A 24,252-nucleotide genomic window follows, 5' to 3' on the forward strand; every position below is an offset into this window, starting at 1 on the left:
TACATTTGCAAAGGTCAAATATTTATCAACAAGAACCTAATACTACATTGCAAACAAAGTGCGTTTCCTGTATGAAGCTTCAAGTCAGTTGGAGAGACAGTCTATTTCTATGCTAGTTAAGTTAATGCACATTAAAAAACACTTTCTGCACATACACAACCTGTAATTTTTCTGTACGGCATGACTTTTCATTTTCACAGTATTTACGAGTTTGTCCACCTCACAACTTTCTCACATTAAGTGTGTGTACTCCTTCCAGACTAGAAATCTGTGACTGTTGGTGGAAACAGTGTTTAGGTGTTAACTGTCTAGTCTATGAAAGTCTTTAGGAGTGCCCCCACAACAATTTGGACCGTCAGTGTTTGCCAGTGTCTCTCATCAGCTTAACTGTGGAGTGGATTCATGAAGAAGGTACTGTCCAGCAAGTCATAGTAGAAGAAAAACAGTTTAGTACTTATATCGGTACTCAGTACGGGCACACACTCAAAGGTAGCTACTTTTACTCAGTCTGGGAAAAAGAGTCATCTGGACATCCCATGATCTTCTACTCCTCTCAAGCCAAGGCTTCAACCTAATATCAACATCTGGAAGATGCCACTATGACTGGGTCAGGGACCAGCAGTGCAGAGACATTTGAATTAAGTAGCAAAAGAATCTCAAATCAAGTTCCCTTGATCATGAGACATTTTTATAGACATCCAAAGGGGATGACTTCTCAGAAAGTAAGACATTTCATTAACATTAAGTCGTCTGATGAGCAATAAAATATGAAACAGTTGTATCTGACATCAGCCCATCTTTTTTCCTTTAACAAAGAATTCTGACATTTTGTTTTTAGTAGGATGTACGTACACAGAGAATCATTAATATTATGGTAGACAAAATGTTTTACAATAAAATCCTTTTATATTCATGTCCAACATTTGGAGGTTTGGCCAAACTAGTACACAGTAAAAACAAACAAAATACAAATAACAACAAAATGTGTGTAGGGGTATTTGTTGGACGAATTTGCCTTACAAACATAGAAACACGCTGTCCAGTCTAGACACACACCCCCAGCTCTACCTCTCATTCTCTCCTCAGAAGGGGAAGTATGGCCTTTTCCACAATCTCTTATTTTCCATCAGTGTCTTTGTCAGACAAAATGAGCAGTACAAACAATGTAGTCAACTGTTCTTGCTGTCTGAGCAGGGTCACTTTGTGTGTAGGCCACTGAAACCTCACGGCAACACAACAAGGGGTACTGAAGCATGTAGCACACAATCGAGGAGGGCTTTGCCTGAACACACACAAAAAAATACAGTGAGGAATGACTTGGATAGTGTTAGACCAATAACAACATCCTGTGTCTGCATTTGAGTTCCTAGCATGCGAGTTCCTCTAGATCATTGTCTAACATCTATGTGATGATGAAACAGCATGGCTCTCTTACTTAGCTCCAAACACACACAAATACAGACACACAAGTTGCACGTGGACACTGCAATCATTCTTAGAAACGATAGATGGCATTTAATAATTACTAGAAAGTTGTTCACGATAGGCACACAAAATGTATAAAGAACAGAGAAAAGGTTTTAACTGGTACTATTACTACATAACGGAGTATTTTAAAGAAAAAAGGGAAATATGCCGTATAGGCAAATAAAAATACTTGAGACATCGACATGCAATTTAAGCAATATGCGACATGAATGTCAATTATATAAATATTAACCATTTCAGCATATGGTGGTTCAAAGTCACGATCATCATAAGGATCCAACAGTTAACTTTTATTAACAATGTATCTCTTTGTGGAAAGTCAGGAGACCAACAACCATCATCAGTGTTTCTATATCCTCTTTTCATCATTATAATTAACCCAAGCATTTAATTTTTAATCATTAAAACTAGGCCGAACTAAGACTCTCAAAGTCATGCTACATGTCACCTGATGTTATTCTTAAGGAAAAGCCAACTCTCAGTTATACACTTGCATTGGTGGCTTACGCTTGGGTTTCAGGTAATAATGCTCTATATGAAAACATTAATGCTGCTCATCAAACCACAATCACTGGTGCAATAAAGCCATCCATCAAATGGAAGAAAGGCCGTTCACATCAACTCAAAAGGGATAAGAGAGAACATGTCTAGTTGGAGATGTTGAAACACTAAATTAGAGTAAACACTTGTGAACATAAAAACCTACACATCCCTGACCGTGAGCAGCCTTTTTTAGAGATGTATGGGCACCTACAGGCTGTATTTGATTGACATCCTTTTAGCTTCCTTTCAACTAGTGGCGTGGAACTAATTACGACATTAGGATTCTTATTAGCACCTTGTCCAGTGACCACCCAACTTTAAGATGAGCACAATTTTAATTGACAAAACAGTTATCGAACAACAACAACAACAACAACAACAACAACAAATGGCGCCGTTCTATTCAAGTGTCTAGTGAGCCCGGGGAAACTTCAAATTTAATTTTATCATTTCCCTGTGCTTCTACTATAACACAGCTGAGCTTGTAACATAGCACTTCTGCAAGGCCACTTGACCTTTTCTATGACCCTTCTCCTCATGCAATAACTTGATTGCTATGAATTCAATAACTGCACTTGCAGGTCACCCTACAACTACAGCATAAGATGATACGGCAGTGTAGTGTGTGTGTGATGTAACTATATTGCAGCTGATGATGTAACTAGCTCTGCAGACAGAATCAAGCTGCACAATACAAAGAGTATTGTCTGAGAGTCCCTTAGAGTGATTGAAAGAGAGGCAGAGGGAAAGAAGAAATTAACTATGAGAAAGACAGAGACAACAAGAGATGTAATAAGACAAAGGAATGCTCCGGTTGGACAACAGACGTCAGTTTGTTTTGCATACCTCACGTTGTGCAAATGTATGAAAATACAGATACAAAACGCAAATGCCACAGCAGCACTGACCTCCAGTTTTTGGGTACTGCAGAACTTCTGCAAAGCTACACTTATTGCTCATCCACCCACAATTTCCTGCTGCTGATGTCTACTATTGAATTACATTCAAGTGCCTTGCTTCTCAATTTATAATTGCTTTAATATATCTCAAATGTCACTGACATCTATTGATCTTGTCAGTTCAATTGATCAATTTTTAGCTTGTATGAAGGCTTCAATGTTTGAAAAAAATACAACCATATAACTCCAGTTGTGGCCTCCCCTCGCTGGCTTACAGTTTGTTTTTGTATTGATTTTAAATTTCTGACGTTTTTAAGGCTTTAAATGTACTGGCACTTGTCTGCCTTTGTGAATTACTACAGTGGCACAAACCATTAAGATCCCACAGATCATGAAGTCAATGTCTTTTAGATTTGCCAAAGGCAGAGGTGGCAAAAGTAAACACATTGTTTACTTAAGTACAGTTACTGCTGTAGGCAAAACAATCTAAGTACTGGTCCATATTCTTTACTCATTTTTAACAGCTGTTTATATATGAAAATTTATTATGTCATATTAATACAATTTGAAGATTATTGTACCAACCATATAAGGAATAGAAAGTTCAAATGTGTTAAAATGTAGAGAGTTTTCTTTAAAAAGTTGTTGTGAAAATAAATGCTAAAATACAAATAGTTTAAATTTCTATTTAAGTACACTAGCAACAGTATTTATACTTCAGTACTTCCCACCTCTGTCCAAAGGCAAGATACAAACACTGCAGTGATCATGCTTTTGCAGTTGTATCCCCGACATTATGGTAATAGTTTCACCCTGAATGATAGATCAATCATGGGCCTGGCAGATTTCAAATAAGACTAAGGTTTAAGGTCTTATTTTCCTTGGATTTTAATACATAGTGAAGCCTGATACTTTGTAATAATAGCTTTTTTTTTCCCGGCTTTTAATTTTTACGCATGTACAGTAAATTACTTTGGTGAACAGGACCCTGTTTTTAAAGTGCTCAAAGGCTTTCGGCTGGTCCCTTCAGGGGTCGCCACAGTGAAACGTGTTCTGCATGTTCTTTTGGCATGAGTTTTTATGCCGAATGCCCTTCCTGCTGCAACCTTCCCATTATTTTTTTTTTTCAGGCTCGGGAACGGCACCAAGGTGGCCCTTGGTGACTAGGCCTGGGCCAGGCCTGGTGAGGAGGGATCGAACCTGAGGCCTTCTGCATCCCAACCTAATGCCGTACCACTGATCCACCAGGCCCCCCTATATAAATACACAGTGCTATATAATTACACAATTTCCCTATGGGATCAATAAAGTTCTTTGGATCTTGAAATAATTTTATTTATATTTCTAAATGTTCTGGTAACTGACACAACTGCAATATGTAAAGCGGCTAATGTGATTGCAGGGGAATAACTGCAGTCACTACTGAGCAACTGTAAGGGATTTGCAAACCAATAAATGAAAAAATTGAAGCTTATTGCATGCTTACATAACTGTGCTGTTCTTGAGGTTTAGATTTTTCAAACACATTGCATTATGGTGCCCTGCATGCATAAACTGTAAGAACAAACAAATTCCTGGCAACACTGCATATACAGCAGTTGCAACAGTAGTCAATTGTTGCAGGTGTATGTTATAATAACATTCCAAAAACTATAATACGATACGTTTCAACGATTTTAATTTCATTGCATTGAATCTAATCTTAAATTTGTTTTATATAGAAACTACACGTTAGCTCAAAAAAAAAAGACTTTAGCAAGACATTTTAACTGACTGCATGATGCCCTTTAGTACTTTGTACAGTGTAGTGAGGAGGGTTAATTTAGGCGTCAAATTATGACTGCAGTGGAAAACCTGTTTGATTGACGACAAAGTTAAGATACCTGGACCATCAGACAGACAGGATGGCTAAATATGTTGGATAACCAGATGTCCAAATTGTAAGCCTGAATGCCGGCTGAAGCCTGTTTTGCCTTGGTTACATGAGCTAGGTATAGGAAGTAAACCATGATTGTAGAAGATATTACAGAATATAATAGAGAATAAGAAGAGAGATCAATACCAGGTATGATTAGTTGAATGGCATAGTATTTAAACCAATTCACTGTTTAAATGCTAATACCAGTATCGCGGCCAAATCTGCCTTTGTGTGCTTGTACTCTGACTCATAAAATTTCTCCCATTCTGCACCCAATACCATATTAGCCTCTGCTAGTCGGCAAAGGCTGACAAATGTCTGTAGTTAAGAGCTGTATTATGATGAATGGATTGCAACAAGAGTGAAGCTGAATGCAAGCTCTGCTGTGATATAGTCTTAACATATATTTACTGACAGTCATGTTCATGTTTCTCAAGAATATCTTTAAAAACATTATATTAAACACGATTCATACAACGCTATTGTTTCTGGGTCTCAATCTTCAGATACCTTAACTTGGATGACCTGGAGAACCTTCACTGACTCCGCAGATATTGTTAAGCAGATTAAGTAAAGCCACACAAATACTGGCACAAATCTATGGGATAGCAAACAATCTGATAGGTAAAATATTTCCCAACCATGCAAAGTACTTCATATTTTATAGATAGCTACCTCGGATGATAATTAGGAGAAACACAGAAACTGTTCAGCTGAGGGGGCACACCGTCTGAATCCCAACACATTTCGTTTTGTGTTGTAAATTAGATAGTAGAGAATGCCCTGCGTAAAAGGCACAGATATTAAATATATAGCATTTGCTGGGTGACACAACACTGTTAGAATTCCATAGACAGCGATGTTAAATGTTCGTGTCGAGCTCTTTTTTATCCACTTTACAGTTTAAGGCGAGGTAGCCCAGCTCTGGTATAAAGACTAAGGGCAAACGCCGTGATGGAAATAATGGTGAGGTGCAGAACAGTAGGATTTAAACGGCAAATGTTTTAAACAGAAGAGACAATAATATCAAATCAGCAGAACCTGTTATGTTTTTGCAGGTTTTAAGTAAATTAGGGCCACATAATTGAGTAGCGTTAGCGCTAAGTAGCGTTAAATGTTGTGTGTTGTCACTCATGCCGCGCTTTGAATCAATTTAAAGGCAGTTTTTAAGCTAACGTTAGCACACATGTAGATGCAGCCACGGTATTTTCAATCGTCATGGCTCGGTTCTATTTCTCTCTCATACACATACAAACATACACAGTCTTTCACGTCCTTGGGCTACTGCTAACGTTAGCTCATGTCGTGCTACACACTTGGCTAAGCTACCGGTAGGCACAAAGAGCCCACACAGCTGTGCCCACTACCCAAATCCTGCCTGCTGCTGTCCAAACATATCATGCAGACGCTCTTTACCTCTTTGACTGCGACGGTTGCTCCGAGTCCTCACACAAACATCCAAATTTGTGCTTTCTAAATTTAGTTTATACAGCACTGATATGCCAAGTGCTGCCCATTGTCTGGAGGAGATGCTGAGCGTGTGTGTTCACCGATTTTGAAGCATTAGCTTTTCCCTTTCTGTCGCTCAGGGTAAAAATGCAACCCCAGGTCCTGACCGTAAATAACCGTATTAACGCGCGGTTACATTTTAAGCCACCGGCGTCCGTTGAATAATTAAGAACTACGGAAAAGGGGGGCGGCCTAGCGTTTTACTCCAATAAGTAGTGTAACAGAAAAGTAAAACATAAAATAGCACAATGTGGCCATTTTTATGTGGCAGCACGATGTAACGCATTTAAACTCAACCACTGGGTGGTATAAAAAGATCTTTACTTACCTCTACTGGACGTTAAAATTCACTACAGGAAACGCCAAACATTTGCTTTGCGCTTTTGCAAAAAAGTTACGGTTAAACCCCAGCGTGATGGACGTGAAATTACTGTGACACAACGAAATTAGAACCAATTGGCTTGCAGGAGGGGTGGGACAAACTCAGATAACGGACCAAAGAAAGATGTGACGGTCTGTGGTCGATAACGGACCTGACTGGCGATAATGATGTGACTTATGATCAGAAACGTTTTAGGAATATTAGTCTGTGTTATACAGGACTACAGAATGCTGCGCATCGGTACATAAATACGCGGACGTAAGTCAGATGACTGCCTTGAATGACACTAATCGGTTATCCCAACATGCTATTGGGCTTTGAAGCTAAAGTTAGCTGCGATTGTAACGTTAACGGTTGCTAACTAACGATGAATGTAAACCATTAAATTTCCAACTGTGCTATATTAACATCTCGTTTCATTATTTTACATTTTCATCTTCAAATGGTTGTTAGCAGCTTTTTCAACATTGCATTAAATTATTCTCTGACTAATTTATTGCTAAATAACTCAACATCAAGAGGTTGTCCGTCTTTGTGTATGTCTCATGGATGGCCAGTCTCAGTTTGTCTGTCTTTGTCCCCAGATGTCTCTGGCTCAGAGGGTTTTGTTGACCTGGGTCTTTACCCTTGTCTTTCTCATCATGCTAGTACTCAAATTGGATGGAAAGGTAACGATTTTTGTTTTATTATGAGTCACAAATGTAAATAATATTTTTAAAAGTCTGGCTATTGTTTATATAGGTCTGCACTGTAGGATTTAAATTAACTTAAATTGTAGTCGATTTTGAATATAATTTACAAACACATAATTGTCTACTTAAATACCAAGTACCTGTAGTATTTTTCTGCATGTAGTGATGTACTGTTGCAGTGAAGCTCACATGGTCAATTCCCAATACAGTTATGTTATTAAATTACTCATAAGACAACACCCACGCTATTTTCACTTTCCAGGTACAGTGGAACTGGTTTCTCATCTTTCTCCCAGTCTGGGTCTTTGACAGCATCCTCATCCTCATGCTTGCCATCAAGATGGCAGGCCGCTGCAAGCCTGGGTACGACCCCCGCAATGGTTCTCCGGACCTACGTCTGCGTGCCTGGTACCTGACGGCCATGCTGCTGAAGCTGGGCTTCTGCCTGACACTGTGCGCCAAGTTGGAGAAGCTGGCTGATGTTAAACTGACATTTGTTTTCATACCACTGTGGACCATGTTACTGGGAGCACTGGTGGAGCTGGGGCTCAACATCTTTCCTGAGAGGAGAGAGGCCTGAGGGAAATCATGCTAGTGTTTCAAACCTCATTGGTATTTATCTTAAGATTAATAGACTTTGTATACAAAATGAAATCATCTGCATTCACACCTCAGTGAACTGTAATGTGAGAGGTTCAGCAGAGCTGGGACACTGGTTTATTATCAAAGAGGAGCTGCTAGTGAGACAGTGCATTCAACAAAAAATTCTAAATAGCTCAAAAATGGCTCTGCTTTCTCTAAGAAGAAAAAAGTGCCATAAGGATTTCAGGTGTGTCTGTATAAAACTACCATAAGCCTACACTGGAAGAAGCATTCATGTTTTCAAATGTTTTGAGCTCTAGTGTTTATTTTTACTGTACATAAGCTCAAATGTCTGATCTTATAAATAATACCACACATTGAGGAACTGGATGGTATTTGCTGAATGTAGACTCCACTCCACTTCCTTCATTTTGCTGCAAAGCTCTATCTTGTGACCAAATCATGGAGCATGGATATTGTGAGAATGCTTTAGATAATGCAAAGCAGTATTTATGCACAAACATGATTTCCCTTGCATTCCCAGGCTTTTGAGGGTGGTTGACTAACTACTATTTTGCACGTTAATTTATAACTTTACATGTGGACAGGACAACAGCTTGATTTGGCTGCAATGACACAAAGTGATTACCTTCAGATAAATAAAACAAAATCAACACATTGTGGGTTAAGGGATGAATGCCATTTTTTCACTGTTTAACTGTATAATTTATTGTACTGTTTAAGTTGTAATTATTGTGATGATGCCATATAAATACTTTTACCAGGGTATCAAATGCTTATTAAATACATTTATTGTTGATGGGGAAATAGATGTTTTGACATCTTGTAATAAATAATTGCTTTACATCAAATTGTAGGTTCTTGTGTGTGTTTTGTATTCGCTCTTTCAGTCTGCTGAACACTTACAAAAAGGTGATTTAAGATTTTCCAAAAAAGTCACTAGATTAACTGAAAGTACAGAGAGAAATCATTTACAAATGACACAGAATTGGGAACACTTCCTAAAAGCTACAAGACCATAAAGCCTGGAGTTAGTTTGCAAACACTTCTATTTTTGGCTGTCATCAGCAAAATACAGAGGGGGCTGATCTATGTCTAGAGAAACATGATAGGTGCAAAGGCAGAGTTAAGATTAAGTGATAAAAACTGAAGAAAAATGCTGGAGTTTAAAATTGAAACCACTAAATAAATAACAGGTTTACTGTGGTTCAACCAGCTGAACCTTCAGTAATTACTTTAATACACAATACACAGTGTCTTAAGACTATTTTGTTGAACAATAATCTATGTACATGTATATTACTGTGACTATTTGTGGTAGCAGTTATTAATTTAAGGACAGCCTGCAATTGTCTGGAAAATTCTGGATCAATGAGATTCTAAGTATTCTCTCCAAAGAAGCCCCCTCTGCTCCAAGGTCAGCTGAGCTCCTCTGGCATTCTTGCTGTGTAAGCGAGTGCACGCGGGGATGGAGAAGAAGGAAAAAGGCAATTTTGAGTTGTATTTGACCGGACACACACCAACCCTGAATTATGGGGCTACTGCATTGTAGTTATGTGTTGTCTGCTCATATCTTGCCTGGGTAAACTGCTTAGCTCATTGCTGCAGACTGCAGTTACTGGGTGGCTTGCATAACTGCAACACAGAGAGAGAGATAGGTATAGTTTCTGAAAATAAGAAATAAATGTAGCATAAGCCCGTATGGTAGCACGAGTTCTGAGTTGGCAGTGTAGTAACTGGATATCAACATATCTTCTTAGAGATGCTCCAAACAATATTATATCTTAATATTGGCTTATAAAGCTACTTATATGTGAAAAGAGTTGCTTGGAGTGATGAATCCATAGACAATCACTATAGTATTGGACTGGGTTTTAAGGCCTATATAACCTTATTGTGTTGGTTTTCAGATCCACAACTTTACCCTTTTTGGTTCACTCCTATGGCTCTCATAATTGTTGGACGAGAAAAAAAAAGAGGTAACTATTTTGTAATTTTACACTGTGATGTGTTGTGATCACTGCTCGTCTCTGCTGTCAAGCTATTGTAGGTTTACACGTGTTCTGTGCAGTTTTTCCCTGTAAACAATTATATTTATTGCTTCCCACCAAAATGATTTATAATTGAGGTCTAACAAACAGACTGAGGGAATTTTCTTTATCATTAAACATTTTAGACGTTTTAAAAGGTTAGATATTAACCAACCTTTAAAGTTTACCAATTTTCAGAATCTTTTCCGATATACGAAAAATGCTTTTTTGTAAATTAACATGTTTCATGACTACACATGAACACTGCAAAAAATTTTAAAAAGTGCATGTTTTTAAAACAGTAGACCAATAAGGACTTACCCCAAAATTTTTATACATTGAACCTTTTATTAGGTAGGCTCATCTTTAAAGTAGAAACCACACTAGTTGAAGTTTTGTCTTTACAAAACTTATGTACACTACAGTGCTGACAGTAAAAAAACAAACAAAAAACAAATCACAGAAACAAAACCAAAAACACAATCCAAACATTCAGATAAATAACCTCTGTGAAAACAACACTAAGCCCCTGAAGACTGTTTTGTTTTCAACTATAAATTTTGTCACATTTGTATAAAAAAATATAGTTCCTGTCACATTTTTGTAACATCTGAAACCCAAAAGCATAAAGAGCTTCATAGCGCCTTGCAACGGGCAATAAGTGCTTCATTATTACCTCGCTCTCCCCAGAGCCACAGAGTGAAGAGATGTTTCTAAAAGTCCTTAGAGGAAAACCAAAAATTCTGGATCTTGAATTTTTTAAAAAAGTCCAGCTTGTGGTGAGACTAATCATAAACAACCAAGACCCTGCTTTTAGGATACCATTCCACGGAGCGATCCCAACTTAGACTGCTGATACATTTGAGTTTTCAGCCACCACACAGAATAATTTAAGGCTTTAGTCTCATTTTCCAGTGAAAATGTAAAATTTGAGTCCAAAACATTCCAATACGAGGAGAAAACACCTTCTCTTTATGGCTCTGGACCATTTAGCAGTTCACAGTTAAGGACAGGCACTGGGGAAATGTGGGCTACATTAGCAAGTGGGCTGTTTTCCAGTAATGAATAATCAAACTGAAGAACTAAATGACAAAACAGAATAAGATCCACAACTGTGGGATAACACTGAGACAGAAGGCAATCAGATATTTGGAAAAACACATACTGTTCAAAGCTTGTTAATAATTTATTGTATGTTTAAACACAGGATGTCACTTCAGTCCCTGCTTAATAAATAAAACATTTTTATAGACAGTATTCTTCACACTGTAGGAAAACCAGACTTCAGGTAAATAGATAAATAGTGCTTTGGGAATAACTCTCAACATTGTACCATCTAGTCCATAAAGAATCATTTAGAATAAAACTAATGACGATCAGAATTACAGAGACCTGCACTGATTAAAGTTATAATCTTGGAAGAACTGGAAACTGCCCTTGTGATAATGTGACATGTATTTAATAAAGATAATAGTCAATAATATCAACTGTGTTTAAACAGCAGTTGACATGTTAAAAAGTGCTGTAATTGGTCACATTATTTCATATGATATTGCCTCTCATCCGGATGCTGTGAGATATAACTCATGGTGAGCTCATAATGTAGCTGCATGGGAACTAATATCATTTTATTTTGGTTTTATTACCAATTACCCACACTTTACACTAAAATTGGGATCAGATGTTAGCAAATAACGTATTTTTTAATGACAAATACTTTGAGAATGTGTCTGCTGCTTGTAGAACAGGCTTGGCTGGGTTGACTTTGTCCTTGGCTCACTAGCAAGTGCTTGGTTTCCAAAATGAGCAGACAATGAAAGACACGCAAGTTTTGAGGGCTACAAGTACAACCTGGTCAAGATCAGCGGTTCGGCTTGGCCCTTCAGGGGTCGCCGCAACAAAACGTATTCCATACCTTGATTTGGCATGAGTTTTTATGCCGAATGCTCCCCCCCCCCCCCAGCCCAATGTTCTACCACTGAGGCTACAGGTACAACTTAACGGCCCATTTAATTAACGTGCTACTGGCTGTGGCTATACTATACATATTTGTTGTTAAAATGGGGATTTCCTTTTGTTTAGTAGCACAAAATGTCTTTGGCAAAAAACAATAGGATTGATTAACAAAGATACCTGTTAGTTCCATGTAAGCACTCATCATGGACTCCTCAGTGAAAAATAGACATCACTGGCTTTTTTATCAGTTGAAGTTCTAATAAAATACAGATAGATGCAACTATATCAACAACTGGGAAATGCAATTTTATATTCAGCAGGTTATTGCAGAGCATTATTGCTCAAAATACAATATTAGGGAAAAGTAATGCAACATACTGTATTGATTATAATGTATCATTACAGTATTGCTATAATACGTGATATTATACAATATATGTTAGGTATATTGTTTAATTTCACAGTTTGACCCATCAATATTTTAGAAACAGTCTTGGGCACAAAGATACTACAAAAAAAGCCACAAAATGGAAGCATTAGCTGCAAGTTTCACCAAAAGTAATCCTCGTGACCCTTTTTATATATTAAATATCACAAAGTATACAGAAATGTAACTATATTCCTCCAGCTCTGATGGCTCACAGATCATCTAAAATTCAAAAGGGTTATGTTCACTTCAAATACATAACTGAACAGCAGTTTGGCATTCTAGAACCTGTAGAACCTCGAGGGGTGCACCCTTACTTTTAAAAAGGCCATAACTACCAGCACATGCAACAACTGCTAAATATTTTTAACCCGAGCACAATCGGCGCTTGAGTACAATCTAAACCAATCCAGTCAAGATATCTGGGGTAAATAAAGCCCAACTCTGCTTTATAAACTACAATACTGCGTCCATACCAATACACTCCACTGTTTTCCTCCTTATTTCCTTTTTACATGGTTTTACAACAATCAAAATAAACCCCCTGTACAGTCATTTAAAAACAGGATCATTATGTACAAAAACTACTATAAAATTTGTTTCTGCTCCTCTTCATTCTTTGGGGAAAGGGAGAGAACAGAAGGGGAAGGCTGAGGGGGCAGAGGAGGTGGAAGAGGAGGAGGAGGGGGAGGCGGAGATTGCGAGGAGAAGGGAGGAGGAGGAGGGTGACAAAAAGACTGAGGGAGAGAAAGCTGAACCTGCCCTGGTGCTGAGGTTTGGTATTGTGGTTGTAGTGGGTATGAGGTGGTAGGCGAAGAGAGGAAAGACTGAGAGGGGAGAAAGGGGTGAGAGGAGAAGTGCGGGTGCTGTGGGGGGAAGAAGGTTTTGGGAAATTGGTGATGGTGAGTAAGGTGAGAGGGTACAGACTGGGAGCTGGTGAGAGGAGGCTGATAATACGGTTGAGACTGGGTGGTGAGGTTTGGTTGGTGAGAGGGGTGTAGGTGAGGGTTGCTCATGTGAACAGAAGGGGGAGTTGGTGCCTGACTCAGAAAAGAGTTCAGAGATTGTGGCTGTGTAGGGAGGGAGGGATTGGATAGAGGATTTGGGGTGAGCACTGGAGGTCTGTGAGGAAGGTGGGAGTGTGATAGGAGAGGGGAGAAGGAGGGAGGAAGCATCTGAGGGAGACGAGAAGAAGGGAGATGCTGGGGTGTGTATTGCTGCATGTAAATTCCTGGCCTCCCAACGTTCTGTGGTGTACGCATCTGTGGTGTACGCATCTGTGGATCGACTGATGTTATGGAGTTCAAGTCCGAGCAGTGTGTCCATTTTTCTGGGAATGTGTGTGTCCGTGCATCTGTCAGAGTTCGATCATGCATGTCAGCTAGAACGTGTGTTTGTGTGTCAGCTTGGGAGGTATGTGTCTGTACACCCACAGTGGGGAAACCTTGTGATGATCGAATCTCTGACTGGGTCCGTGTGTCTGACTGAACATTAGGCTTTTGCCAAAGTAAATTATTGTCCTTCAGTTGATCTGGCTGAGTGGAGGGAGGCAGCTGGGAAGACAAAGAAATGGTGGAAGGAGGGAGCGTGGAGAGACCTGAGTCCACTTGAGACAAGGTCAGGGACAATGTAGCGGAGGATGACGAAGAGGAAGATGTGGACAAAATGGGAATGTGAGAAGCGGAAGGAGACGGATTGGGAGCAGCAAAAGAGGAGCACAAAGGAGCATTAGTGATTCCTTCTGAGGGTGATAACGACGAAGAAGAGGAAGACTTAGAAAAAGAAGAAGAACGAAGTGATTTTGGAGCCAAATGAAGAGTAGAGGACGAAGAGGAAGTTGTACTGGAAGACGTGATTCTGCTGTCTGAGTGATGATGATGATGCTCACGATAATGATGGTGGGGCTTTAATGATACTTTGGATTTTGCGTCCAGATGAGGAGGATGAAGAGAGGCAGAAGGGGACAGAGAGAGATGTGAAGGTGATTTATTTTTGCAAGGAGGAAGAGCTGGAGGTTCAGTCTTTGCCTTAGAAGGAGGAGAATCGTGCTGTTTGGTGCGTCCATCTTCTTTTTCCCTCTGTGTTTTCTCCTTTCTGTCTGTGTTATTGCTCTTATTGGAGTCCACAGAGGGAGCAGGCTGAGATAAGAGAGGGGAATGTTGAGGGTTAATAAGATCTTGTTCCTCAATTTTGACAGCGGGCAACGTCCTGTTTGCTCCCTCTTTCACCTCTTCATCCTCCTCTTTTATCTTTACTTTGACTCCTTTCCCACCTTTGTTCTCTTTCCTCCCCTCTTCTTCCTTCAACTCCACTTTTTCTGTCTTCCCCTTTGTAAAATCAACCAGCTTTTCCTCCTCTTCCTTCACCTCCTCTTCTCCCTCTTCTTGGTGGTACTGCTTTAAGCGGATGTGCCAAGCCAGGCTGCAGACAGCAGACACAGTCTTGAATTGGTGGACCACATTGCGGGGAATGAAGTAGATGTCATCGTGGCACAGGCGGATGCGAGCATAGCGGACACCCTCCCGACGCAGCTGGTTTAGTTTGGCGTCATCCACCCACTGAACACACTGTATGGGGAGAGAAGGAGAGTTTAGCTAGAGAAAGTGAAGAGGTGCAATCCAAAATTAAGAAAAATCCTTGTTGTCACACAGGCAATTATTTGGAAACATAATTCTCTATATTTCAAATTTAAAACATTTGATAACATTTTTAAAAATCTTTTTTCTGACCTATATTTAGTTCGATACATTTGAGAAAAGATGACTTAAACTGAAAGAAAATCTGAATTTCCCAATAAAAACCAAAAACCAATACTGTTGCAATTAAAGAATTAATTTTAATCAGAGATGATACCTAGCATCACTAATATGGTTTATGCTCTAACAAGTTGTTTTTTACAAGACATAACTAGAAATATACAGTCTGAAGTATACTGATAAGATGATAAAATCTCAGGCAAATCTTCATCAGAATGAAACATTTAACCCAATTTAAATACATTTGTGATTAGGAGTAAACGCATCTTCATTATCATGTAGCACTCCACCTACAAGTAACGAGCTCCTGCAACCAAAAGTGCTGCATTCGATGGGCAGCCTATAATATTATGGTGCCATAAACTGGAATCATTTGGACATGTCTATACACTTAGCTGAGGTCTTAAAATGTTCAACTAGGTATAATGGAAATTACACTGGATTCCCTGGAAAGCAGAATCTATGCATTGTGGACTATCCTGGTAAAAAGGTACACAAAGATAATTTGTTCTGCAGTTCATTTCTTTTAAGTTATACTGTAAATAAATTACTAATACTCCAGTCAAGTCCTCTGACTTACTGCAATTTAACTTTGCTCCACCAGGTGCCAGCATCCAACATCCCATTACTAAGTGTTGGATAATGAGTGTTACATTGAGGTGATGCTGTGGTTTAATTCTGTATCTAATTTGGGACTTAATAACTGGGTTAAATCTAATGTGTGAGCAGTCCTTATTGTGATTCCTTCTGTGCGTGTGAGTGTAATCCAACACCTGAGACAGCGGGGGTTCATGGAGGTCGAGTTGCAGCCTCTGAACCACATAAGGGAAATCGCCAGCATGGAAACACACAACGTCTTTGGTTACACAAGAAGGCTCCGAGCTGAAAACAACGGAGGGATGGGAGGAGAGAGATTATATGATGTCTGTGAGTAAGCAGTGTAAACAGTGAGAGTGTTGCTTCTAAACAAGCATTACTCTGTGTACCCAACAGCCTGACAAGTGTGATCATATATTTTTTGCATTGTTTACCCTTCTCCAGAGCACACAGCCTTCAGCACTCCTACGGCTGCTGTGGTCTGGCGTTCAAAACCTTGACCGATGTGATCAGCGTGGGCCCTAGTCCGATCCTCAAATAGCATTTCTCTGGGCTCACTGGTCCTGGGCAGTGACTGCAGGAGGTTCTTCACCTCATTGGTAGAGCTGGAAGGGGACAAAGAATAAACACTCTTCAGAAAAACAATATTAAAGTGAACTAGGGAGTGCCCACAGAGCTCTACAAAGAAATGTATCACCGCTCTACTGTTGTCTAAATTAAATAGAATGTGACTAAAGATGAGTGGGATGCCCATTCACCCAGTTTTTGGTTTTTCCTGTCTGCTGTGGTAAAACAAAAGCACATCACTAGTACTGTTACCTTCGCTGTATTTGCCCAGTGATGTAATCAAGATGCCACAGTGTGACATGAGTAGCAGAGAGAAAATATATAAAATAGTGTGGACACTATGAAAAATCCTTGTAGTAACTTCAGGATCTGCACAGCGCTTTTTTTTTTTTTACTATAACAGGGTGTACTAAATTACAGCCTAAAGTTGTAATAAAGTTGTAAACCATTTATCAATTTCCTAAATTTATATAAGGACTTATAAGGACTTGTATAGTAAAAGGAAACTTGCATTTCTAATAGTAAGTGCCAGCTTGAATTATAATAGGAAGTTGCCAGCCCACACCACATTGTCATATCAAGTCCTATTTCTAATCTTCAGAAATATAATAAATACATTCGAGCTTTCCCACGCCTTGTATGAATATTTTTGATCAATAAAAACTTACATTCAAATTTTACATTCGCAATGCAACATACTGGTAGCAACAACATTAGAATAAAACATTTAAAACGTGAAAATTATATGGGTGTTAAAAGATGAGGCTGCATTTTAAATAACTAACAGTAAAAAAATAAGTAGACACATAAATACGGACTGGGTTTCATTTACACAGGCTGAAAGGCTGAAGAGGGAAAGCATAAAAATGAGCTGTGTTTCCAAACAATAGAAGTACTGCAGTCAGCTCACTACTGGATCAGTGACTCACACTGGAGCCGCAGTCAGATTCAAACAAGAGTATAAAAACACATGCAAGCTTGTCTGCGAGAGATTCTTTCGAGAGCGTAACACAGACACACATATTCAGACAGAAAAGCATCGAGGCAACCCTTGCCGAACACTGTATTGCACATTCATTCATTCAGAGATAAGAGGAGAGAGGCAGAAGACGATGGTAGATGAAGAAAGAAACTGAGAAGAAAAGCAGAGTAGAGGTGGAGATGAAAGCATGCACACACAGAGCTCAGTGTGTCTAAGCTGACTGCAGGCTGACAGTAATAAATGTTAAATCAGGAAAGATGGTAAGTGAAACAGTGAATAGAAGAGAATGTAAAGGGAGGAGTGCTGAACATGCACATAGTGTTATTTAATGTCTACAATCTACTGTATGTCTTTAACTATTCTCCATGTCACCTCCTGTTGTTCCAGCACCATATGTGCCACTATGTACTGCAATTAGATAACTGTCTGCACAAACTCACAGGCTTGTTCATTTATCGGCAAATAAAGTGGGAGAAAGAAAGAGAGAGGGGAACAAGAAGAACAGATGAGTCGGAGAAGCGAGACAGGGAGGGAGGAAGAGAGGGAGGAGGAGGAGATGGATGGGGACGAAACAGGGTGAAGTGAGAGTTGGGGTGAAACAGGGGTGAGGCAGTAAAGAGTGTAAAGAGGAGGGAGATACAGAGAAATAAACTAATAATTTATCTCCTAAAAACTTTTGTAATGTTTTCCACCGATTATTCTGCTAAAACTAATACCATCAAACAGTTACTTCTCTAATAGCAATGTTTCCACCTGTATTTTAAAATCCATTACAACATATTTCACATCAATCTGCAGGACAAAATGTAAATTAATACCCATTTCCATCTACTATAGGGATGATAATTTTAGGAGTGGGTTTAATGAGATAAACAGCTGGTGGCACTCATTTTCCAGTCAGTGCCATTTAACCAGTGCAGAACAAGCCCTTATATAGCTTATTCACTTGTATTCTCCATGATGTTTCAATATCAAAAATTAAAATGGCCACAATGTAAGTAATAAAATAGTTGTAGAGTTCCACTTCTGTTTTGGACAGACAGTTACTGAGCAGGCTGGGGTTTATAGTCTCACTGACAGTGACCAGACTCTTGATGGACTCATCTTGATTGTCATTCAATGAGCAATTTGTGTCTAAACAGGGACAGCATGTTCTTCATCAGGCCTCCGTTCTCTTTGTAACTGTGCTGGGCAAGGCAGCTGCTGTTACTATGCAATTATTGTAAATCTCCAGCAGCATAGCTCTTTCACTAAAAGCTGAAATATTTTGGTTTCTTTTCATCGTTTGACCACTATAATCAAGCTGAATTCTCAGACTCATAGTCTCAGTGCCGTCAGAAAAAGCACAACAGCTTGACCTTTTCAAGGAAACCACCAAGAAAAAGAAGAAACACTGTGAAGAGATGTTACCCATACACAAACAGCCTTCCTATTGTCAACACAGTATACGTTCAAATTGCAGACAGGGTCTTGTAGAAAATAGAATCACCTCCTTCTATTTTCCTATTTTATCTAATTTTTCTCCAATGTTTATACACCCGTGTCTTTATATACACAGTCAGCCATAAATAAAAACACTGAGACATATTTATTATATGTGCTTTCTTTAAACACACTTGCCTGAAAGTAACTATTTGATAAATAACTTAAAGCAGGAGAAGAATGTCATAGCTGGCAACCAAAGGCAAGCAAAAAGAAAGAAAAACAGATAGGCAGATGCTTATGAGTAGCAAGAGGACAAGAACACAATAGAGACAGGAGCGGGAAGAGTTGAGGAAAAAAAGACAGAGGAGTTTGAAGGTCGACAAAAGTGAGAGACTGAGGAGTGACGCAGACAAAAGGAAAAAATTATGAATAACGTGCATGTCAGTTTGTAATAATTTTCATGATAAATTATAATGAAGTGAAACCTAATAAAGATGGAGCGATGCAGTGATGGAATGAGACAGAGCACAAAATAAAAAGGATGAAAAGAAGTAACACACCTCTCTCTACCTACCCATCTGTATCTATAAAACAGATTCTTCAGCCCCAGCTGTTAGACAAGTGTTTCTGACAGTCAACGCGCACACACACACACACACACACACACACACACACACACACACACACACACAAGACAGCAAACCACTACTTCACACCATTTTTGAGAAACACTTCACCAACCAAAGCAAAACATAAGCAAAATACTGTACAATCTGTGGCAGGTTCAGAATCTGTAGGTGCAAGTATAGTTTTTCTTTTAGGAAGTAAAATCTGACTAGGACTGAAAATGATAAAAGGTTTTTGATAATCAGTTAATGTCTATGTTTTGTTGTTTTTTATGTTTGTTTGTTTTTTTACAGCCAATCAGCAGGGACAAGAGAAATAAATGAAACATAAAAAGAATGTGTTGGATGCGTGTTGATCGTGCTTGGCTGGCTGCCATGTGAAGTAGCGTCTGATGTTGATTCCATTAACATAACGATGATCTCATCTGAGTGGTGAGACATATACCGCACACACGGCCTCTCTCATGGTCATTCTCCAGAAATCTTGTGTTTGTGTGTGTAAAAATTAGCTCATGTATAAGCAACAATGACACTGTGACAGAGACAAACAGAGAGGGTGTAATTGCCTCTTCCGACGCTGCTCAGCTACAACAAAGCATCATGCTGCTACTGCAGCTTCTGCTTCAAATGTTAGACAGTTTTGTTACTGTTTTTCAAACATGGTCCTGATGGGCTGTGTGGAGACTAGAGGCAAGCTGGCTCAATAAGGTACACACACAAACACATACACACCACAGAGACTTGCAGCCTAGTATAAACAACATTCATAGAGAAGAAAATCCCTGCTAATCCTGTCTCTGTCACACTGCAGTGTTTAGGAGGGATTCAAAATATTTGCTGGCTTCATCTGTAAGTGTATTTAGGTAACGTGCAGTAAACTGTAATGTGCTTACCGTTTTCTTTTAAAAGGGGACTTTGGTATATCAGCTACAGGTATCATCTGTTCTCCTGGTCTGACCCACATTATGGGACCGTCATCACTCTCATTGGGACTCATCAGCCACAGACTGGAGAATGTTCCCCATGGAAGTGTCCGCTGCAGCCAGACAGGCAAGTGCAGAGGAGTGGAAAGCGAGAAAAAGAGGACAGAGATTTTAACCAAAGCAGTGTTAGTACATCCTTCATTTTTTTTTAATTATTAAACAGTTCATCAAATATTTCAATTATTCCAGAGACTGAAAAAAGAAATTGCATGAGCAGGAACTGCCCCTCTGGCAACACTTGTTACTGACATCCAAGATGTTTCAGAAGGGAGCCAAATCCCTCGATAGATAGGAAGTTGCCAGGCAATGTGTATCTTTTGATACTCAGCATGTGACAACACTCCTACACAATGCATGCAGGAGATTTCAAGTGTCAACACAGAATAGCAAACAGGAGAAAAGCTTGTAACTCCCGTATTTCAGGGAAATCAGTAAACTGTGTTTTGGCGCTCTGTTCCTGCACAGCCATTTGAAAAAAACGCCATGAAGTGAGGCTGGGAGCTGCATCAAAGTGCTCCGACACACCACTTAACGCCTCTTGTTTGCCAGCCACCACTTCGAATATTAGGTTTGCTGTTGATGTTGGTGTCTAGCGGTACCTCCATCTGCTCAGTTTGTGCTTTCTCCAAATAATTGCTGGTGTAAATGCACCTTTAAAGTTGGGCACATGTAGCTCACAGCTGGGAAACTTTAAAATCAAGACTTTGAGGTACAAGAACATTGTGAATGGATTTTTGTGTAGATGCTTTAAAACAATTAAGTATGTATTAGTATTGATATCATCTTAAAAATGTATAACACATCAGTGAGCCACATTGCAGCACTGGGTGACAGGTTATCAATTACCATGACCACTGTAGTTTATTTTGTTACTTTTATGTTGCTTATCCATCAACCCATAACCTTATTATTTAGGACTACTGCTGTTCATCCGGTATTCACTCACCTTAAGGAAAAAGGACTCCTCCAGCATGCTGAGGAATTCTGGGAAATAATCTCCAACTTCCTCATCCACTGCTCCCACCAGGCTGATCTGTCTCATTGCCCCAGCTCTGTATGTACCATGACTGTATGTTTTCTTCACCTGCGGGAAACATGGGGAAAAAGTTTTCAACATTAGATCACAATATTCTAACACTACAGGAAGTAGGCGATGTTTATTGCTGTGTTAGCAAAGTCAGGCAATAAGTTCAGTTATTAACAAATAAATTATTTGCACTGCAGTAAAGATATGTAGGTGAAAAGCACAAGTAAATAAAAACATAGCAAGTTTTTAATATTTCATCTTTATTCTGTTTAGAAGCACAAACACTGATATTTAAAGAGTTCTCTGCATACAAAAAGAGATATTTTACAAGTGTGTGTAATACATAAGCCACTATTTTACCACAGGTCAGATACCTACTTTCTCTTCTAATAAGAAGCACAAAGGGGAAATGAGATCACAAAGCATTTCAATGTGAAGTATTTCACACTGAGCTGCAATTTGTCTTTATCTAGAAAAAATGTTAATGTAATATTTAAAATATTATGGATACCATACTATTATTATGTAACAGCACCTTTAGCTGGGTGATTGTGAAGACTCAAAGGCCCATACTACAGAATCAGCAGAGTGGCACATCCCAACTCCTCATGAACATACAATGCTGGATATTTTGTCAGTAGTCTTCTAGGTCAGTGGCATTTTATTTCTGGCATGTGACACCTTAAAACAAGGCAACGTTGGCTTGATGCCCCTTTTCATGGCTTGCATTTGTTTACTGGTGCAACCAAAACATTTATACACTTGTTTTACCAAAATATAATTTTGTCAATGTTTAAAAGGTTATGTTGTTTAAGTTTCAGTTTTCTGATTCTCCTCTAAACTAATCAGTAAATGTGTGTTTTCTGATTTATGATCATCTTAACCATCAAGTGACACCTTAAATATCTCTTGTGGAGTTTTCACTCACAATTTGTGTGTTACTGGTTGAATATTTTGAGTGTCACTGTGGCCAAAAGAGTGCTAAGCGATGCACCCATCCTTTTTAACCTTTTATTAAGTCTTGTAAGAATTCTTTTTTATTATTTATCCAATATTGTGTTAATACAAGAAATCAGTGTGCCAGATTACACACTTGATCAACAGGCTGCAGAGTAAAGTTCAAATGCTTATATAAAATATTGTAAATGTATTTAATATTGTCTGACATCAATACAACCCAGTAGAACGCAAACCAGACACTGGACAGTCATACTGTGCAAGAACATAGATGGAGCCCGTTAATCATCACTGGGTGTCAAAATAGACACGCGAGCATTGGCAATTCCACTTGATGTTTCTGCTCCACTAATGTGACTCAGACTGTTTGCTGTTCTTCACTTGGCTGACAGACCATTTTGTAAATTTCTGAGTGTCTGGTTTTAACCAGTCTCTATACCCTTGGACCTTAACACTGTCTGTGTGTGTGCATGTGTAGTGTATGCAGCATGTGGCCTGCATTCCGTACTGTTGGCTGACCAGGATGTGTGTGTGTGTATGTGTGTACACGTTGGCCACATCCTTTGCTGAACAGTGAGTCACCACTTGACAACAAGGCACATATAAACAGAGCAAGGGGAGCAGAGAAGCACTGTCCAGAGGGAGGAAAGAGTGAAGATCCACAGGAGAGAACAAATGAGAGGAAACAGAATGATGGAAAGAAGTGGTGAAGAATGAAGATTTAAAGAAAAAAATAAAAGCCGTGGAGACAGACACTGCATTTACATGCACTTAAGTAAAGGCTGCACCTAAAGATTATTTTTTGATAAGTTTGTTGATTAATCCACCGAATGTTTTCCCATTAAGGCCTTTTTTATTTTTCAATTAGTACATAATAATATAATGTTATAATAAACATAAAATAAAGATACATTTTCTAATGATTTATACTATGATTTATCTTTCGCTATAATAATTCGAAGTATGCACTGCAGGGCATTATTCCTCCCCCCCACAAATAGGTTTGTCTTAACTGGTAATTTGTGTTTTACAGACTAATATAAAGTCTCTCCACAATACAATTAAAGTAAGAGCTTGTTCCATTCAAGTTAAAGAAATTTGGTGAAATCTACATATTCTCAATAAACGGTTCAGTTTACTTTAGTTAGTAAATATCAGTTTGACTTTTTTCTTAATTCATATTATCAGCACATTTCTAGATCACTTTGTAGTCACAATTATATCTTCATTTTTAGTCTATTCAGCTCTTTTTTTAGGGGGCAGCAGTGAAATGCTGACATTGTGCTTTGCTTTAAGAGAAATAACCTACTTGCAACTTTAACCCGTTTCTGTACCTTTGTCTGCAGAGTTTGAAGGTGAGGAATCAAGAGCATAACAAATGCTTATACCAGCTAGAGTAGAGTATGATATTAGGATTTATTAATTAGCTGGAAATAGCATCTTATAAAACTGTTTTTATTGTCCACCACATTAGGTATATCAGTGAGGATTGGCTACATAACAAAATCTCCTGTCTTCACTACAGTTCAACAGCAGCATAACAAACAGCCTCCACAACTGAATCAAGTCCTCTGCGTCTGAACACAAACTGAACATTATCCCCTTCATGAAGGAGGATTTACAGCAGGGCTGTTGGATTAGACTGACTTAGTTTGAGCCCAATAAACTTACAACTGAGTGGGAATCATCCAATCATCCATATCTACAACAGCAAAGTCACCCCATAGACTCAGTGATATGTAAAATAATTGAATGATTGAAGTTAAGGAAGAATGAACATGAAATCAGTCCCTATCACTGATCCTTGTTGTCCTCTGTCTACAGCCAATGGGGACTCTCTGCTGTCAGCTACAGCTGGTACAGTTAGGGACTCCCTAGTTTAGGA

General features: G+C 38.9%; 3 protein-coding genes across 5 annotated transcripts in view; 1 reads left to right on the forward strand and 2 right to left on the reverse strand.

Moving 5' to 3' along the window:
• Positions 1 to 6,460, reverse strand: part of LOC137106730 (protein PHTF2-like) — a 38,009-nt gene extending 31,549 nt beyond the window's left edge. For 2 of the 3 annotated variants that reach the window (XM_067490456.1, XM_067490453.1), the window contains exon 1: positions 6,265 to 6,460. The gene's annotated coding sequence lies outside the window, so the exon portion shown is untranslated. Of the gene's footprint in view, positions 1 to 1,068; positions 1,090 to 6,264 lie in introns of those variants that run through there. The other variant, XM_067490455.1, reaches the window with a different exon arrangement.
• Positions 6,461 to 6,832: 372 nt separating this feature from the next.
• Positions 6,833 to 8,885, forward strand: LOC137106790 (transmembrane protein 60-like). Its single transcript, XM_067490666.1, has 3 exons — positions 6,833 to 6,997; positions 7,324 to 7,407; positions 7,694 to 8,885. The coding sequence occupies exons 2-3, from the start codon at positions 7,324 to 7,326 to the stop codon at positions 8,009 to 8,011; spliced, it is 402 nt and encodes a 133-aa protein (XP_067346767.1). The 5' UTR covers positions 6,833 to 6,997; the 3' UTR covers positions 8,012 to 8,885.
• Positions 8,886 to 12,110: 3,225 nt separating this feature from the next.
• LOC137106788 (lysine-specific demethylase RSBN1L-like) overlaps positions 12,111 to 24,252 on the reverse strand; it is a 35,006-nt gene continuing 22,864 nt past the window's right edge. The window contains 5 exon segments of the mRNA XM_067490654.1: positions 12,111 to 15,014; positions 15,977 to 16,085; positions 16,235 to 16,405; positions 20,294 to 20,436; positions 21,330 to 21,467. Of these exon segments, the coding sequence (XP_067346755.1) occupies positions 13,035 to 15,014; positions 15,977 to 16,085; positions 16,235 to 16,405; positions 20,294 to 20,436; positions 21,330 to 21,467 (2,541 nt within the window). The 3' untranslated portion in view covers positions 12,111 to 13,034.

Source organism: Channa argus, chromosome 21 (assembly GCF_033026475.1).
Source record: "Channa argus isolate prfri chromosome 21, Channa argus male v1.0, whole genome shotgun sequence".
Taxonomy (NCBI): domain Eukaryota; kingdom Metazoa; phylum Chordata; class Actinopteri; order Anabantiformes; family Channidae; genus Channa; species Channa argus.